Below are 20,892 nucleotides of genomic sequence, written 5' to 3'. Positions count from 1 at the left end.
GATAGTATGGATGCAATTATACAAAATAGAAATATAGTAAAATACAGTCTGTTTGATAAAAGAGATTGCGGGCAGGTTTTACGTAAGAAAAATTTAGAAATCAAGTGCTTTAAGTTTATAAAAACATTAAAGAGAATATTTCTGAAAATATATTTTAAATATTTGTTATATTTTCTTGTATTTTTTTGCCTTTTTTTAGACCCCAATAATGAAGATTTTTTTTAAACTAAATTTTTATGTCTATCAAATCAAGAAAAATCCCCTTAGAATCTCTTAGAATTTAGACCTGAATTTAAAAGCCACATAACTCTACACAATAATGTTTCATGATGAGTTTCATCATCTTTTAATCAGTCTCTTTTGCACCACCCAATTCCATATACTGTACCTATATAAAGTAAATTGATACCGACATAAGACTAAAAGTGGATAAATCGAGATTACGAAGAAATTTTACTTTCACATTTTGTCCCACCGATATCTTTCCTTCTTAATCTTCTTGGATGCACAGGTGACATAAACATTTATCCACTTGTAAATGCAAAGAGATATATCTCGCTAAATGAAATGCTTCTATATTCACAGGGAAATAAACAAAGTGGCTATTTGAAAAATCACAACCAATTAATAATTTTTACATTAAACCCCATTGAATGTAGTCATATTAATTTGCACAGCATCCATAATAAAATTTTATGCAAAATTTATGCAAATGCAATGAATGATCATATATCCAAGTCAATGCAATGCGCGAAGATTGAAAAAAAGTCTATGAAATTCATTTTTTTCTGCTGTAACAACAAAAAACAGGAAGGAACGATTAAAACTGAAGCATTAGCAATGTAAGACGATATTTTATTGAAATCCAAACCCACATTGTATCATACGCACAGACAGTTAGTTGACCTCTTAAAAACAATGTATGAAAATTGTGTGTAATTTCTTTCTGTTTTTTTTTCTCTTCCCCAACATTAGCACTATCCTTTGGAAACTTTTATTATTATCACGTGGAATTTTTGCAATGCATAAATATGGAATAAAAATCACCAAGAAATGATTGTAAAAGAGTGAAACTCCAAATGAGTGGAGAATCATCAATAAAATCTCTACTTAAGAAGCTTCACGCCGATATCAGAATGATTGGATGCAATTAAATTGAGAAGATGGCATTTTACAGACAGTCCCCGATTTACGTTTCTTTTTTTTTTTTAATTTTTTTTATGAGATTCTAAAACTGTTGATGTTTTTCTTTTGCACTTTTTCTTTGATAATTAAATACGGACTATTTGGGTACACAAAAAATATGTACTTTAACCCTTGAAGGACCATTGAGTCATACGCTGACCAAAAGACTCGATATTGAAAATGTTTCATTTTGTATATGTAGTTATTTTATGAATACTGAGTCCAAATTAGTACAAAACTATGTCTTTACAATCCCTGATCATTTTATGACTACAAAAGGACATCCCCAAGGACTCACAGGATCAGGAAGGACGAAAAACCATAAATCTTTGAGTTGGGATTTTTTGCCAAAAATATCCTATTTGAGCTCAAAGGAACCCCCAAAAATTATTTTTAGTTCAATCAGCTCGCTAGATTGATCGCGGTCCTTAAAGATCCAGTATTTCCCAAGATATTCAAATCTCGGAAAGAAACATATTATGTCTATAAATGGATGTAGGCTAAAGATGACTCAACCTTTCTTTAAGCATGTTTTGAGACTTGAAGTGCTGAAAAATAAAATAATAGCCTCAAAGCAGGCCTCAAAGTCTTCAAAACTATTCACAATTCTTCATTTATTTACTTCCTGAATTTTCAGTGAAACTCCCGAAACGAAAAAATCATCAAAATAATGTGAAGAAGCCATGTTAGTTACCGGAAAATCATATCCCTTTTTGAAAACATCCTTCTTTTCGTGATTGATAAGAACTCTAGAATAATCATAGAGTCTAAAAATTCACATCCTGACAGAATCTGAAGAAAACCTTATCCTAGAAAATTTGTCAATGACCGATTTTATCTTTTACTCATTAAATAATTTCCAACAGGAATAAAAAAAATTCTAAATTCTTTTTTAAAAAATCTCCAAAGGCAGTTAAAGATCCTTAATGAATCCAATAGCCGTAAAACGAAGAATTATACAAAGAAAGTCTTTAAACAAATCTTTCCAAAATAAAAGATTAATTTCATTCCACGTTAAGCGGAGGTTTTACTGTCAATTTAATGTTTTCCCACAGCAACACAAAAATTTATATTATAACCATAAATGCTTTCTCAGTGGAATGTGAGAGGGAGAGTGGTTGGAAGATTCTGCAGATTGGAAAAATTCGTAATTTATCGTCACAAATTTACGATACATCTCAATTTATTTAACTCCTAAATTGCTGCAGGTGGAATAGTTTTTCTCCTTTTCTCTCTATCTAACAGACATTTTATCACTATGGACGTTATATGATGAAAATTATATAATTAAATGTGCGAAAACTTTATTTTTAAACCATTCCATTTATATTTTTCAATGTTTTATTTAGGCGAAGTATTTTTTTTTAAACGTAAATTCGCAGCAAATTGCGAATTTGCTTTGATGCTGCAAAAAAATAAATCACCCATAAATCTCGCGATTTTGTAACGATTTATTTTTAAACAAAAATTCCCCATCATATGTCGAATTATTTAATAAATTCTTCCTCTTTGTGTATGGAAAAGAAATCCTGTGTGCATAAAATATGGCCATTTGCCAGATTTGGATGTGAAAATAAAGCGCCACAACATCGAAGAGCTTGCAGTGTTGCTGCAAACACATCGACAGATACTTATTAAATGCTATTGACCCAGCGATCATTGCTACATGAAAGTTATCTTTTCCCCTCTATACCGTGTTAATTGGTATTCTATTTGTGACACTAAACAGTTTGAGATAAAGCTTAAAAAATATTTGAGCCCATTGTTATGTGACACACAAGTCACATTATATTAATATTTGGCACACATTTCCAATCGGTCACTAACTAATATTTATAGCTCACACAAGCATTAAAAGTTCACATTTTTTGGCTCTTTAGTTTTTTGGGGAAAGTTTTATAATATCTTCTTCCTATACCGCATTCATCCACCACGTTTTGGGGACAAATTGTTATAAACATAATAATGCTCGTAGGCTTATAACTAATACTGTGCGCGCTGTGAAAACTGTGCCATTTTGCTCTTCTTCTTTTCATTTGCGCGAGTTCATTGAACGAAATTTCAATTAAAAACTAATTATGTATTTTAGCGAGAATTATTATAGAAAAAAAATATTGTGCCGATTTCCCAATAATGTGCACATATATTTTTTCTTCTCTAATAATAAAGTGATTAATTCATTAGCAAAGCACATAATTTTTATATGCTGATCTCGTTGCGAGGATTTACTTTCAATAAATTCAACTTGTTCTCTCTCACTCATTGCCCAAAAAATATTTCCACGACTGCAGCAGGAAATTGAGTGAGAATTCAGTTCAATGGAACAAACGCACAATTAATATTCCATGGATGAGGAAATGTGTAAAAAGAAAAAATATTTTACAATCTAAATTAAGTAGCAATTATTTATAGGGGAGACCGGGGTAAAAATAGTCAATTTGCATAAATCCTTATCTGCAAGATTCCCCAAGGGCAAGAAAATTTCCTCGATATGTCATTCTTATAGGAAATTTCCTGGCCTACAACTTTGTCTCAGACCACTTTTCTCTATCTCCACGGGAAATATGAGTTTTCGAGCTTTTCCAAAACCCTTCCGCTTCTGACTTTTTTTAAACGCGGCGGGTAAATATAGTCACCAGTAGGCTAAATAAAGTCGGTCGAATTTTCCGACATTTCTAATGATTTTCCACCTGAGAGATTGATAGTAGTTGATAGCTAAACTTCTCACCTTTTGATTCACGACAAGGAATTTCACTTTTATACGCACTAAAACAGAGAATTTTGCGATTTTCTCAATCACGTCATTTTGCAACAAATGAATAGAAAATATGCCAAAAATTTCGATCTCCCATATGATTTACATGGGATGACTAGATCTACCCCAAGGGGTATGTTTTGATTCAAATAATTGTACAGAAAAATCATTAAAAGTTATTGAAGAATACACCTTGGCAACGTTTTCTGTAGTAACCCAGCTAGTGAGAAAAATTATCAGATTGGAAAATTGCTGAAGGAAAACTTCGGAAAACGCGTTTTTCTCAATACGCAAAAGTTTGGGAAATGGGCCAAAAATCTATTTTCATTTTTAACTCCTAAAGTACTGATCGGATAACCTCCAAATTACTGTCAAAAATTATAGGTTGGTAGGGCTTTGCACCCTAATTTTTTCCGATTTTTCCGATTTATATTTTGGGAGAAATTGGCATTTGAAAATTCCAAAATGACTATTTTTACCCCGGTCTCCCCTACACATTTTTCTGCATTTTATTTTAATAAATGCATGTAAAAGTGAAGAATGAATTAAATAAAATCTTTCACATATTTTTCCTATGTTTTGTAAGTCAGCTGTGCGATTGTTTTTAACGCTCTGATTTTGAAATTTCACTTTGCCTACATTTTGGCGTTAAACTACTATAAATTTTATTTATTTCAAAGAGTCTTATTCATCGTGTATGGAGTCTTAGTTTCTAAAATTTAACCAATTTTATATCTTAAATTATTTGTTGATAGATTTAAAAAAAATTAAATTTTCAAAGAAATTAAACCGGAAAAGCAAAAGGAAATTCAATTAAATTCCAGTTATATTGAAAGATTTATTGGATTAAGGGGGGTCTCTTTTGAGAGCAGGTGAAATTAAACTGTTTAATTTTTCTTAAACTTGGATTTTTGGTGTTGGCCATATTTAAAGACTTATTTTTGAAGAGTAAGAAAATCACTTTCCGCCATCTTGTGATTTTCCTCAAACACACAAAGGTAGGTTTTTCTCAGGATCTACTGGATGGATTTTGATGGGGTAAAAAGCAAATGAAAGTGGAAATATCAATGCAGATTTTGATGTACCAGAATTTTGAATTTCCATTCTGGGACTGAAAAAAATGGAAAAACGTTAAAAAAAATGTGAACAGTCACATTTTTCCACTTTTCTCAGCTCCAGAATGGACATTCAAAATTCTGGTACATCAAAATCTTCATGGGTAATTCCTCTTTCATTTTCTTTTTATTCCATCAAAATCCATCCAGTAGATCCTGAGAAAAACCTACCTTTGTGTTTTGAGGAAAATCACAAGATGGCGTCGCACAAAAGATGGCGGAAAGTGATTTTCTTACTCTTCAATAATAAGTCTTTAAATGTGGCCAACACCGGAAAACCAAGTTTAAGATAAACCTTAAGAAAATAAAAGCATTTATTTTAATAATTTCTCAAAAGAGACCCCCCTTAATTGAAGAAAAAAACGACCCCAATTTTCTTGATAGAGGAAAATCTCTTTGCTCACCTGGTGGTGCATAAAAAATGCCGCAAATTAAATGCTACCTTAGTATGTAATTTGATTTAACAATTTTCTAGTGGATAAATAAACACGAATGGTAATTAATTCAATAGATAATGAAGAATTTGTTCTTTAGAATATAAACACAATTTGTATATAGTTGATGAAATCTCTGGCGGTAATAAGTTGAATAATTATGCAAATTAATTAATAATTGGACGCAATGAGGCAACTACACAACACCCATTTAATAAACTTACAACTTAGTTTATTATATAAATAAAGCGTGTGGCTCACCTGACTCGGTCCAATTCGATATGTCGACGAATCAATCTCATTTGATGACAGAATCTGCTCGACTGTTTGATCTTTCACCTGAACATCCCCAAGGAGGCCAAAGCGACGAATAAACTCGTGCAGAGGCACTGACTCTGGGAAACCAAGACGATGCAATCGGGCTGCTTCGAGAATTTGTGATCCTCTCAGCTGTGGCGCGCACATAAAACATTCAACATTAATATTTTCTCATCGCAACATAGCCCCCCTTGTCACTGTGGATGATTTTCAATTAGCTTACCTGACTCCTAACAAGTGGAATATTGACAATGTCTTCACTCGTGTGCTGCGGACTGGTCTGACTGCTGGCTGACGTTATGCCAGCATTATGCTGCAACATGAAACAGTGCACAAAGTGCGTGCCAGTCCGCCGGAAAGTATCAATGATGCCATCAACGGTGAACTTCACTTGGAGCATTAGTGAATTCCTCTTCACTCCCGCCGTTGTGAAGGATCTCCGAATACTCGAGACACGTCGTAGTGACTGTGATCCCTCCATGCCAGCAATTGAGCCACAAAATACAGCCCCATTGCCACGACCAAATGCCGAAATAAATAGACGACTAATGTCCTCCTTTGAGCTATCTTGTAGCAATGTTGTGGCTGCCTTTGTTGCCGGATGCTCCTTGGAAGCCTTCAACCATCCCGTGGCGGAGTACAGCACGGGATTTGTTCCCTGTAGGTGCTGCAAAATGAATTGACGTGTCCCCCCGGCACGTCTCAGTAAGTTCTGATGCTCACGATCACCGTAGTGATTGAACAAACGCTCATAGAATGAATCATCATTTGAATTGGGGTAAATTGATTCCTCATCGAGGAGCCACAGCAACCCACGACGATCTTGTTCGCGAAGATCACGCTGAGATGTTCGCACAACATGACTCTGTGGCGCTTTGTCGATTAGCGATACCAACTGCGCGGGATTCGCCTCCGGAACACCCTCCCCATCGAGTTCCACCAATTCCTGGGCATACCGATCACGCGGTGCTACCAATGTTACGTGATGGAAAAGCAATTGGAGACGTTCTTGCAGGTAGTTGTGGCGTAAATCCGACAATGTTGCACCAGCTTGTTGGCCACAACTTGCAGGATTCTTCACAACACAGAAAAAAATTCTTTTTATTCTCTTTGCAAAGTTAAAAGATTTCTTCCCCGTGATATTTAAAGAAAAAAAAAAACTTCCAACAAATTATTCTCTCTCCCCCATTCCAATCGCAAAATTTATTGGCAATTGAACGTGTTAATAAAAAAAAGAAAAGAAAATTGCACAAAGAAGAAAAAAAAGAAGACTCACCTGAAATCCTGGTGAATCAAGCAATAAGATTGATGCAATTGTGTGTGCTGACGTCGAAATGGCTTTATTTACGAGACTCACAACAGCCGCCATCGTTTCTGAGTACAATCCCACTATAAGTGCCTCCAAACCATCCCATGAGGCATCAGCACTGTCTGTGGGCGATCTTGCTGGACTACTGCTGCCACTCTGAAAAGCGGCACTCGTAAGATCTTCCATGGATATTCCCAACAATGTTGCAGCTCTCCGCGCTGCAGATGGATTGGCAAATTGTGTCCTTGCTGTGGCACCAACCCCAACTAAATGCATCACAAGGTATGTGCGCGAGAGACACGAGGAAGACAGCAACAACAAATAAAAGAAATGAAAAAGAAATCGAAAATCATCCATTAATGCATGATCTGTGTGTGATCACCCACTGAAAGTGCGTCAATTTTAAATGCAAGAGAATTTTCTTGCTTCAATAATAATAATAATGATTGTATTACAAAGCACTCACTCTTGGTAACACCCGCCACACCCAAATGATAAATCGCTGCCAAAACGTGCCATAGAGCTTTTACAGATGATGCCTCAACATTGAGCATGGCAAATGCCTGAACTAATCTCACAAATTCCGTCGATGCCTTCTGCCTATCCTCCAATTTCTGTGGCAAATTGACAAACGGATTACCCTCATCGGATGATACATTGTCCAAATGCAACTCCTTCTGGAGACTCCCCTCGGCTCCGGCAAGTAATCTCGTCAAAACATGAAATGTGCAGTCACTTCCATTGCGTCTCCCACAGCGATTACGTTCAAGAAGTAGCACCTATAGACACAGCAAGATGAAGAAAAACCAACAACACACCAAAGCTCCATATTAATTACACATTCACGTGGAATTTGTAAGAAATTTATTTTGGATAAATTCTCTTTGTTTTTAAAATGAAGGAGACTATTCACTTTTGCTATTTTCGGGATATTAATTCAATGATATTAAAAAGATATTAAAAATCTTATCGAGAATCAAAAAATCATTAAAGAAAAATCAGAAAGATTATTCATTTTCAAAATTAAAATCAATTAGGGAAAAAACAAGAAAAACCACGCCTCTGTTGTAAAATTTTTAATCTACTGCATAAAACATATGCTTCAATGCTTCTTAGCCACCAGAGAATTAGCCAGAGAGAGTGATTGTGTGTCTAAACATTCTAAAAATGTTCAAAGAGCTCACGATTATTCTTGAAAGTCAAATAAAAAAAAATTTCAAGGCTCAAAATTACATGAAAAAAATATACATAAATTTTGAAATGCTATAAAAGCACTAAAAGTTCGAAAAGAAACGTCAAACGTTAGAAATATAACTTCAAATATTAGGAAAGAAATAAAGAAAATTTGTAAATAAATGTCAATCAATTAAGAATTAACGATTCGTCCTAAGAATCATCAATCGTTGGAGAATAAAAACGTCAGTCGTTAGAAAAGAAACTTCAAGCAATATAAAATACTTATCAAACGTTAGAATTAAAAAAAAACGTGAAGATCTTCTAACACAGCATAAAGACGTTTTATTACTTTTAAATTCAATAAAGGGATAGATTCTGATAAAAATCTTTTCTTTTCTTACAATTTGTCAGTTTTAAGACTTTTGGTATTCTGGGAAAAATATTATAAGATTTTGATATTTTATTTCTTTTTTCAAACGGGTTTCTGAAAGAAAATTAATTTTCTAGGGCTCTTTAAAGTTGTTTCTAATTGTTTTCTGGAACAACTCATTCTTTGTTTTTCTTTTATAAAACGATAACAGAAAGATTAAAAAGCTCCATCTGTCAACATCTTACAGCAACTTTTCAGTTAGAGAAGAAAAGAAAACATTTTTATCAGAATCTACCCCAAAATCTTATTTATTCATAAAAATTTTAACTTTGTAAATAAATATTTAATTTTTTTTAAGCCTATATCTTCCAACAAAAATGAATAGACTCCTTTAAAGTGAAAATTGCACTAAAATCATTGCAAATAATGCTCTAATTGAATTACAGGGGTATAATTATACTTTACGACTCTATGGCAATTATTCTATCTCTCTCTCAAATTAAGGGTAAATAAATATATATCTTCGGTTCAATTTTAAATGTTTTTAAAGACTTTTCAATCGTAAATAAACGAAAATTAATAATAAAGGCGTACATGAGACTTATTAATTAATCACACCGCGTCTCCTCCAGAAGAAGGTGGAGCACAGTGCAATAGTGTCTAAGTAATGGGCATATGTACATAGTTTAAATGTGAATTATACACCACCAATATGCTTATTGGGACAATTAATAACGACATACCTGTACAGATGCCGACGCAATTTGCCCACTGTGATCAAAATCGAGACTGAGGATCTGGGTAAATCTCGTTGCATTTGAATTCATGCAGGTCTTTGCATTACCAAATGCCTCTAAAATTGTATTTATTGCGTTCACCTTTTCAGCAGTCAGTAATTTGTTCACAGAACCTACAAGTTTTTTTTGCGAAGTTAAAACAAGAAGATGAAGAAAAAAAAAGAAAGTCATTGTTAGTGTGGGGGGCACTAAAAATCACGACTTTAGCATTATACAGATCTCCCCCTGCTATCGCGTCTTCTTGCTTGTCTCTCAAATCATCGATCACCATCTTGCATGATTATCGAATTTCCTCCTCTTCACCATTTTTGCATTTTATAAGACAACAACATAACATCTTATGGAAAGAACGCGATAGGAAATAATCTCATCAATAATGTGATCGAAATATTATTTACCTGCAGCCAGAGCCAAATAGTACAGTGCGTGTTTAAAGCTTGTTGTCTTCCCGGAACCGGAACGTCCCATAAATATTAAACTTTGGTCACGTCGCGTCTCAAGCATTGTCCTGTAGGCGGTTTGTGCCAATGAATACACATGCGGAGGCATATCCTCAGTCTTACATCCACGAAACATTGATACCACCTATTGGAATAATCCAAGAGACACCATATTTAATCGCAGTTTTATTAATAGAAATAATTTAATTAAAATATTAGGTTGATCTCTTTGTTTGTTCACTCCAAACGTCGCCTTATAATGTGGAAAAACTTTTGAATTTAACGAATAAAACGCCAATGGAGCTTTTTCGGTAACCCCCAAAGCCAATAATGCTGCAACTTGTATCATAATTCTTTTTCACAGCAAAAGAAAAAATCTGCATATAAAATCATACGAATAAAATATCCAAACACGTTCCACCTAACAACAATAAACTATCAAATGCAAATCTTATGTCAATATAGTATATTTCTTCAATCGTGCACCTCGTCACACATCATAAAGTATACGAGTTAAAGATACCTTAGGATGCTGTCGAAAGATGTGTGCGCACCCCATCCCAAACTGATTGGAGATGTAACCAATAAAAATGAAATGCAAATGCCCAGAAATCACCTTGTGGTGTACTAACAATTTGCAATTAAGTATATTATTTTGCATTCCATCTCACATTACACCTCCTAGGCAAAAAAAATTTCCACATATACAATCTATACGGACAATCAATAAATAAATTTAAGTACATATGCGCGAGGAGAGAAACTAATAATATGACAATTATACATTATAGAGATTCCATTGATTTGATATCGGGAAACGGCATGAAATATAATGCAATGCAATGTGCATAGTATACATAATGTGAGAATTACTCAAAAATTCCTTCCTATTTTTTCAATATTTTTTTTTCGTTACATTCATTCATCAACACTCCTGGCAAGGTTTGTAAGATCAATTTGCGTAAATTGCGATAGGAATATGTTGGTAATGTACAATAGCTATACGCTACTACACCATAATTGAAATTATATTGCGAAATTTTGAAAGATTTATGCTATTTCTCTCTACATTATAGGTTCAAGAACATTTTTGGCCAACAATTTTCTATTAGCACACTGACTTCTGAAAAACTCTATTAGAATTTCCATAAAGGTCAACAAACGCGTTGAAAAATCATAAAACACAAAATTGTTTAAAAATCCATAAACTATAACGTATTAATATCACTTCGGTAATCTACTTTATTGATTCTTAAACTGACTGAAACGAATTTGGAGTTGGTGAAGTAGCACGTGTGGAAAATTGTGCTGAAATTGAGTTAATTGTGAGTGATAAAAATGTCAATAATCAATTAAAAATCAATTAAAAATTATCACAATTCCGGAATAGGAAGTTGATTGATAGCTGTTAATCATTAAACAATTTTACGAGATTTATTTTTGCATTTTTGTCATATTTTATTTATTCTTCTGTTATTTATTTGTTTAAAGATTTATTAGAGAATAAAATCTTTTGGTGAAGGAGTTTATTCATTTTTAGGCTTTTATGGTTTTAATTTTAATTAATCAAAAATTCAAACCAATAAACTCAGAAAATATTATTAAAAAGTTCCCACAAATTCTTGAAAAGATAAAGGGGATAAATGGGAAAATTTGCATTTGCATAAAAAAAAAACAAAAATCACGCCCTCATTGTATATCATTGTATTTTTAATGTAAAGCATATGCGTCAGTGCTCAAATCCATTTTTTCCTCTGACCTTTGGATTCTTTTTCCATTAATTTTTATAAACTTAATTTATTATAAAAAAAAATCCTTATATTTCATTAACCCTTTCGCATCCGTAAGAAGCTTAGAAGCGTTAAAACATTCAATATTCTATTCACGATATTTTATACTAATGATGATCTTAGACGAAATTTCTCAATCAATGTATTTCTAAAAGTAAATAAACAATTCAATTAATTTAAATTCGGGATTTAACGGTTGCGAACAGATTAATTGAGCTCTGAAGTAGAGACCGAAGTTAGTCGAGTTGAAGTCGCGACTAGTGACTAGTCGATGGATTTTCTTGAGTCGTCGTCGTTGATCAATTTTGTCGACTAGTCGTAAGTCGTCGTAGTCGATCTCAAGTCGACTCAAAGTCGACTAGTGCTCAAAAAATAATAATAATTTGATCATTTTTAGTTTTTTAATTTATGAAAAACCTCAAAATTTCTTATGATTTAAAAATACAATTTACCTCTAAAAAAACTTTTTTATAATAAGTTAATTTTAAGCGCAAAGTGCACTTTGAAGAGAAAATATTTTTTTTTTCTTTTCAACTTATTTTATGTTATGTGGATGTTTAGAATTCCCGCCCTGTAGCGGGATGCGCGACTAGCGCCATTCACCTCGTAGTGGCTCATCTCAAAATGATCCACCGGATACGCCAAGTCACTACCACGAGGTGAGCACACTTTTTCTATACGTGCAACGTCAACACGCACGGCGATTTATTCTCTTGTTAAAAATTAATTTTATATTTGAAATAAATACTTTTGTGTATTTCTGGGTTTGGAAACACAGTGTTCTTATTCCTGTGCACCTGCGGAAATTTGGCGACAGAGCCTGAGATATCCTGTAGCCTTTAAAACTAATCAAACGTGTATTCCCAGGTGAGACCGAAATACAACACTGGCGACAGAGCCTGAGATATCCTGTAGCCTTTAAAACTAATCAAACGTGTATTCCCAGGTGAGACCGAAATACAACACTGGCGAACGAGATGTCGAACCACGAGATTTTTGCGGAGCTCACTGATGCCATCAACCGGATGATCGACATGAGGTTAAGCGGAGCCGTCAAAACGGAAGGTCATGGGGCCTCCGAAGTCTCCGTTGATGCTTTGGCGCGCTCAATTACGCCCTTTACCTATGCTCCGGAAAACAATATGACCTTCGATGTGTGGTATGGCAGATACAAATCCACATTTCTCGAGGATGGTCGCAATCTCGATGATCCAGGGCGAGTAAGACTCCTCCTGCGCAGACTGGATAACGCAGCTTACGCGAGATATTCCAATCTTCTGCGCCCCGTCGACCCAGCCACGATTCCCTTCGATGACACCGTCCAGAGACTCACAAAGCTCTTTGGAAAAGGGGAATCTCTCTTCAGTACACGTCGCAAATGTCTGCAATTCGTGATGAAGGAATCCGTCGACTGGGCCACACATGGAGGGCTTGTGAACAGCATCTGCGAGGATTTTAGATTAGCTGAGTGCACAGCGGATCAGTTCAAGGCCTTGATTTTCTGTATCAGCATACAAAGTGACAAACATATCTTTGTAAGGGAACAGCTGCTGACACGCCTTGAAACTGAGCCCGCCGACAGGATCAACGTGGAGTTTTTGATCGACGAAGCTCAGCGACTCTCGAATATGAAGAAGGATGCCCGCCTGGATATCACCCCTGCAAATGTCAGTGCTCTCCAGAAGACCCGTAAGTCCACCAACTCACAATCTGATCGCCCCTCACGTCCATGCTATCTGTGTGGCGACATGCATTGGGTGCGTGACTGTACCCACACCAATACAAAATGCAAAGATTGTGGGAAAATCGGCCACAAGTCGGGCTACTGCCCACCTCAACGTACTCAGGACAACGGAGGAAGCACTGGGAAGGGCAAGAAGAAGTTTTTCAAGAAGAAGAAATCATCAGCAAACACCAACGTAGTTTATGCTCCTCACCCGAGGGGTAGAAAATTTCTAACACCGCGGATCAATGGGCGTCTTATCGAGTTCCAATTGGATTGCGCCGCGGATGTTTCGTTGGTATCAAGGAGTACTTGGGAGGAGCTCGGAAAGCCTCTTCTCAGAGAGTCATCCATGAACGTTACGGATGCTCAGTCCAATCGGATGCCCATACTCGGCGAATTTGATTGTGATGTCGTACTCCGTGGGAAGAAAATTCGTGGGCGTTGTATGGTCGTTGGTGGACGAACGTCGAATTTGTTCGGAATCGAGTGGATCGCTGAACTCGGTCTTTGGGATGTAGCACCGAGTGCCTACTGCCACGCTGTCCAAGGAGAATTTGACACTGCGAGCGCTGTCAAGGAGATCCGGGAATCTTTTCCGGGAGTTTTTGGACGTGAGATCGGGAAATGTACACGCATCACTGCTTCCATCCACCTGAAACCCAACGCAAAGCCCATTTTTCGCCCAAAGCGTCCGGTTGCTTTTCATATGCTGCCAGTGGTAGACGAAGAACTGCAGCGTCTGCAGTCATCAGGGATTATTACTCCAGTCGAATATTCCCCATGGGCCGCACCCATCGTCGTGGCACGCAAATCAAATGGAACAATCCGGATATGTGGCGATTATTCAAGTGGCCTCAATGAGTCGATTGAAATGAATAACTATCCTATTCCCGACCCTGATAGCTTATTCAGCCGCTTGTCAAACAAGAGCGTTTTCAGCCACATCGACTTGTCCGATGCATATCTACAAGTGCCCATGGATATTGAGTCGAGCAATCTACTCACTATTCACACTCCCCGAGGACTTTTCCGGTTCAATCGCCTCCCACCTGGCATCAAAAGCGCGCCCGGAATTTTTCAAGAGGTGGTTGAGCGCATGCTCCAAGGAATACCGGATGTGATATGCTATTTCGACGATATCTGTGTCACAAGTTCGTCCCCAGAAGCACATTTCTCGACACTCAAAACCGTTTTTCAACGTTTGAAGGATTTCAACTTCCGTGTCCGCCTTGAGAAATATCCGGACAAATGTGACGCTATTAAACGGATGCCTGCTCCGAAAAATGTCCAGGAACTACGTAGCTTTCTGGGGGCAATTCAATTTTGGGGAAAGTTTGTGAAGGGCATGAGTGAACTACGCAAACCAATGGACGACCTCCTCAAGAAGAATGCTAGATGGAAATGGACTCAACAATGTCAGAAAGCTTTTATTCGCTTCAAGGAAATTCTGACTTCCGATCTGCTGCTTACGCACTACGACCCTCATCTGCCTATCACCATAGCTTCGGATGCTTCATCACACGCTATGGGCTGCGTGGCATACCATGAATATCCCGATGGTACATTGAAGGCATTCTACCATGCCTCCCGCAAGATGACAGACGCAGAAATGGGGTACAGCCAGATTGAGAAAGAAGCGCTTGGGATTATTTTCGCTGTAAAGAAATTCCACCGTTTCATTTATGGCCGGAACTTCACGCTCTTAACCGACCATAAGCCCCTACTGTCCATTTTTGGTAGCAAAAAGGGCATACCGGTTCACACCGCGAATCGTCTCCAGAGATGGGCCCTCATACTCTTGGGATACGATTTCACCATCAAATACACATCCACCACCAGTTTTGGGCATGCTGACGTATTGTCCAGGCTTATCAACAATCACCGGCAACCTGATGATGAGGTGATCATTGCACAAATTCTCGATGAGGAGTACGACAACGTGGTAGTCCAGGAAGTGACCACCCAACTGCCTGTGAATTTTCAAATGATCAAGGACGCTACCGCTGCCTCAAGGGACCTACAATTGTTGATTGGATACATCAAGGGTGGATGGCCGCATTCCCAGAAGTCCATCAAATCTCGGGAAGTAGCTCGTTATTTCAAGATACGTGATGCTTTGTCAATTATTAAAGATTGTGTCTTTTACAGGGACCGTGTGGTGGTACCAGAGACATTCCGGAGCAAGATTATCGCACAGCTTCACGAGGCGCACCCTGGCATGTCACGCATGAAAGCCTTGGCCCGCAGTTACGTCTTTTGGCCAGGCTTGGATGAAGATGTTGAGACGAAAGTGCGCCACTGCTCCGATTGTGCCACCGCATCCCGGTCCCCTGTCAAGACCAATCTTGCATCATGGCCGTTGTCCACTGGCCCATGGCAACGGATACACTTGGACTACGCCAAGTACAAGGGAGACTATTTTCTGCTCGTCATCGACGCTTATTCGAAATGGCCAGAAGTATTCCGTACATCTTCAACGACAACAACTATCACCATTCAGAAGCTTGTGGAAGTTTTTGCCCGACATGGTCTTCCGGAAGTCATCGTTAGTGATAATGGGACGCAATTTGTCAGCGATGACTTTCAAGAGTTTTGTCGTCTCAACGGAATACAGCATATTCGCACCTGCCCCTACTCCCCAGCAAGCAATGGGCAGTGCGAACGTCTAGTGGATACTCTTAAGCGTTCCCTGGAAAAGCAATCTGCGCAGAAAATAGACACGGCACTTCAGAGATTTCTGGCCAACTACCGTGTGACTCCCAATGATTACGCGCCTGCAGGGAAATCTCCATCAGAAGTTATGTATGGCCGCAAGGTACGTACAATCTTTGATCTCCTGAAAGAGCGTCCCAAGGAGCCCCTGCAACGCAATGAGAAGATGGAGAGAGATTACAATAAGAAGCATGGCACGAAACAAAGTTCCTTCTCGAAGGGGGAGGAGATCTATGCGAAGAAATTTGCACAAGGAGGTAAATGGAAGTGGGTTCCTGGCAAAATCATTGAACGTCGTGGGACGGTTACTTACAATGTGCGGCTCAGTGATGGACTCATCATCAGGTCTCATGTGAATCAACTCAAGCGCCGTTTTAGTGAGACGCCAGACACACCTGCTGATACATCATCGTCTGATTTGCCAATTTTTGCACCCTCTTCCGTGCCATTACTCTCTCAAGTACAGCCTCAACACTCGCCACAGCCAGAATCTTCACGTAGATCGAGTGCTTCTGAGACTCCTGTACTTCCACAGCCTTCTCGAACTCCACAAAAGACACCGAAAGATCCACCTGCCGAAGTTCAATCACCAATAGCTGGCCCTTCTCGTGCAACGCCGCCACGAGTTACACCCCCACAACCATCTCCGCGTATGTCACTGCAAAGCAATCCACCGCAATCTGCTATCACTATTAGTTCGGACACTGAGGATTCTGCTACGACGCCTTATGAGGACACAGTGACTACTCCTGAAAGAAGCAACGCGGGACAAAGTGAGGATGTTGAGGATAATCCAGCTACTCCAGATCATTCCCCGGAACTTGAGCGTCCAGCTCCACCTACACCATTGTACCGTCGCTTGCGTGCACGACCGTACAGGATCAGCGAGCGTTTCAAGAACCGAGAGGATCGTCAGGATGGACCTTCCGCTCCTTAGGGGGGAGGTGTTATGTGGATGTTTAGAATTCCCGCCCTGTAGCGGGATGCGCGACTAGCGCCATTCACCTCGTAGTGGCTCATCTCAAAATGATCCACCGGATACGCCAAGTCACTACCACGAGGTGAGCACACTTTTTCTATACGTGCAACGTCAACACGCACGGCGATTTATTCTCTTGTTAAAAATTAATTTTATATTTGAAATAAATACTTTTGTGTATTTCTGGGTTTGGAAACACAGTGTTCTTATTCCTGTGCACCTGCGGAAATTTGGCGACAGAGCCTGAGATATCCTGTAGCCTTTAAAACTAATCAAACGTGTATTCCCAGGTGAGACCGAAATACAACATTTTATAAAAAGTTAATGCCAAACGCGTAACAGTTGACGAAGAAACAATCTTTCTTAATCCTTTTCTAACAAAGAAACGTTACAACTTCTGTAAAATATTTGAACTGGAGTTTCACTCTAAATGTGTTAAAATAATATTTAATTGAGCGCCAGAATATCTTATTATAACCAGGATTTTGTCTGCCGACAAAATCCAGAATATCTTATTATAACCAGGATTTTGTCTGCCGACAAAATCCAGAATATCTTATTATAACCAGGATTTTGTCTGCCGACAAAATCCAGAATATCTTATTATAACCAGGATTTTGTCTGCCGACAAAATCCAGAATATCTTAATATTACCTGGATTTTGTCTGCCGACAAAATCCAGAATATCTTATTATAACCATGATTTTGTCTGCCGACAAAATCCAGAATATCTTATTATAACCAGGATTTTGTCTGCCGACAAAATCCAGAATATCTTATTATAACCAGGATTTTGTCTGCCGACAAAATCCAGAATATCTTAATATAACCTGGATTTTGTCTGCCGACAAAATCCAGAATATCTTATTATAACCAGGATTTTGTCTGCCGACAAAATCCAGAATATCTTATTATAACCAGGATTTTGTCTGCCGACAAAATCCAGAATATCTTAATATAACCTGGATTTTGTCTGCCGACAAAATCCAGAATATCTTATTATAACCAGGATTTTGTCTGCCGACAAAATCCAGAATATCTTATTATAACCATGATTTTGTCTGCCGACAAAATCCAGAATATCTTATTATAACCAGGATTTTGTCTGCCGACAAAATCCAGAATATCTTATTATAACCAGGATTTTGTCTGCCGACAAAATCCAGAATATCTTATTATAACCAGGATTTTGTCTGCCGACAAAATCCAGAATATCTTAATATAACCTGGATTTTGTCTGCCGACAAAATCCAGAATATCTTATTATAACCAGGATTTTGTCTGCCGACAAAATCCAGAATATCTTATTATAACCAGGATTTTGTCTGCCGACAAAATCCAGAATATCTTAATATAACCAGGATTTTGTCTGCCGACAAAATCCAGAATATCTTATTATAACCAGGATTTTGTCTGCCGACAAAATCCAGAATATCTTATTATAACCGGGATTTTGTCTGCCGACAAAATCCAGAATATCTTATTATAACCAGGATTTTGTCTGCCGACAAAATCCAGAATATCTTATTATAACCAGGATTTTGTCTGCCGACAAAATCCAGAATATCTTATTATTTTTATTCTTTTTTTTTTAATTATGCGAAATTTGATTGTTTCATCGAATAACTCTTCCCATACAAAATTTGGTACTCCTTAATTTGGCTAAAAGCATATTAAATAAATATTATGATCATACTCATTCTTTCAGAAATATATTTTTTATTAAAAGCTTCCTTATGAGCTTCATTGTAACTCTCTTCGGAGTTTTGTGCAAATTTAAGAAAAACCTATTTCTAGAGCTTTCAGAGCTTCATTATGCCATTCTCTAGGGTAAAAAAAATAGAATCCAAAAAAAGCTCCTGAACATTCCAAAAAAAATGTAATAAAAAAAACAAATTAAACATTTAAATTAATTGAAAATTCTTAATACTGCCTCAAAAGTATTGAATTTTTCGCAAAATAAGAAAATTCTTGCCGTGAAATGAGCTCAATAGACCTCTTGATACACTCAAAGAAGTATATATTGACTACTTTAGAACACAAAAATAATGTTTAAAATGAAACTGATGGCCCCTACAACATATCAAAATTTCAGCCCTCTAGCTATAATAGCGGCTGAGATATAGCGAAAACAAAATTTTGAGGTTATTCAAAATGGCGGACGGGGGGGTGGGGGGGTGGATTTGACCTCATAATCGGATGTCTTCCGGTCGATATTTAAACTTTGCCGTTTACCGCAAGTCTCTATCTCTTACCGTTCTCTTGCAATTTAGGTTTATGGTCCGGCCGGACGGCCGGCCGGAAAAAAAAATTTTGGCGCATACGTTTTTTGGAATGTGGGGACCCTAATTCGTGCTCATCCCAAGTTTGAGCCCGATCTGACGACTTTCGATTTTGCTCGGTACACAAAAGCTGTGTCTGAAAGAAACACAGCTAAATATTTAATTATAAACTTTATGCTCTGTATAAAAAATTTTGTGTAATTTTCCTCTATAAGTCGACTAAGTCGTTGAGTCGTCGTCGACTTATGCTCGACTGACTAACTCGACTTAGTCGTCGAAGTCGATGCAAACTTTGCATCAAGTCGTTGTCGACGAAAAGTCCATCGACTTCGGTCTCTACTCTGAAGCATATGCTTTACGTGCTAGAAAAAATTCAGAGAGAATGATTTTTTAATATTTACTCCAATTTAAGAACTATTGAATGTTTCAAGAACTATTGAATCTTCCACAAAATTTCCCTAGTCTATTTATATATATATATATTTAAGACATAATAAAAAGAACTAAAATGATTAAACTCCTTTGCAACATTCAATTTTATTTTTTTTCCAATGAAAAAGCACCGAAAAACTTGTTCGCGACACACCACAAAAAAAAAACTTTCAAAAAAGCTTTTAAAAGCTGAAAAATACTTTTAAAAAATTTACCTTTGTCAGGACTTTTTAAATTATAAAATTTTCATTGAAAAACGAATTATTTTTCAGAATTTTTCAATTTTCTCAATATTCTTTTTTGAGTCCATGATTTTTCTTTCAAAGACATTAACTGAGAACGTTTTAAAATAAACGCTCTGCTAATTTTGCATTATAAATTCTAATTCAAAGTATTTATTTTACTTTATTTGCATTACTGTGAAATAAAAATGAGATATCATTTGCAGGAAATTGCGAGGAATGCAAAAATGACAAAACAACAATTAGATGATTCATTTCACACAGAACAATCATTGTAACAAGAAAATTATGCTTAAAGCGGATTTATAAATTCAACAAGGAGTGTGTTATGTTGTTGGGTAGTAGTGTTAATGCAAAAAAAACATAGGGCAGAGGTGTGTCCCATATGTGCACAAATTATCTCATTGATTGGCTTATCGAATGATGGGAATTAAGGAGTTTCCCATTCTTTACTAGCATAACCATCTATTGATGATTGGCTATTGCAATAAAATTGGAAAATTTGTACTTCACATTGCTTATAGAAAAAACAACTTCCTTTTCAACTTCACCGCGCACAACCCAAAAGATATATTCGTGCGTGTTTATTTTATTATAATGCTGCACCAGGGCAATTTTGAAATGCCAAAAGAAGACAATTATTTAATCATAATTTTTCATCCAATGCAGAAAAGTGAAAAATTGCCCGGAGACACTTGCCAATAATAATTTCATAATAAATTGCACCATTTTCTTTCTATCAATCCCCCTCACATACACAGTCAGTACACACCGCGATGGTTCCCACATCATGTTTAGAGAGATCGGGGGAAGAAATATACCTCATAAAT

At 36.9% G+C, this 20,892-nt stretch overlaps 1 protein-coding gene across 3 annotated transcripts in view; it reads right to left on the bottom strand.

The window, feature by feature from the left end:
• The window catches only part of LOC129791356 (unconventional myosin-XVIIIa-like), a 96,329-nt gene that overhangs the window by 34,522 nt on the left and 40,915 nt on the right, over positions 1–20,892 (bottom strand). For all 3 annotated transcript variants that reach the window (XM_055829507.1, XM_055829501.1, XM_055829515.1), the window contains 6 exons: positions 9,858–10,044; positions 9,406–9,572; positions 7,583–7,895; positions 7,084–7,382; positions 6,031–6,882; positions 5,751–5,939 (listed from right to left, as the gene is read on the bottom strand). In XM_055829507.1, coding sequence (XP_055685482.1) covers positions 5,751–5,939; positions 6,031–6,882; positions 7,084–7,382; positions 7,583–7,895; positions 9,406–9,572; positions 9,858–10,044 — 2,007 coding nt within the window. The remainder of the gene's footprint in view (positions 1–5,750; positions 5,940–6,030; positions 6,883–7,083; positions 7,383–7,582; positions 7,896–9,405; positions 9,573–9,857; positions 10,045–20,892) is intronic.

The sequence above is a fragment of the Lutzomyia longipalpis genome, chromosome 1, assembly GCF_024334085.1.
Source record: "Lutzomyia longipalpis isolate SR_M1_2022 chromosome 1, ASM2433408v1".
In the NCBI taxonomy this organism is placed as follows: domain Eukaryota; kingdom Metazoa; phylum Arthropoda; class Insecta; order Diptera; family Psychodidae; genus Lutzomyia; species Lutzomyia longipalpis.
Note: the sequence above shows the minus strand (reverse complement) of the source record. Positions and strands in the feature narration are given on the sequence as shown.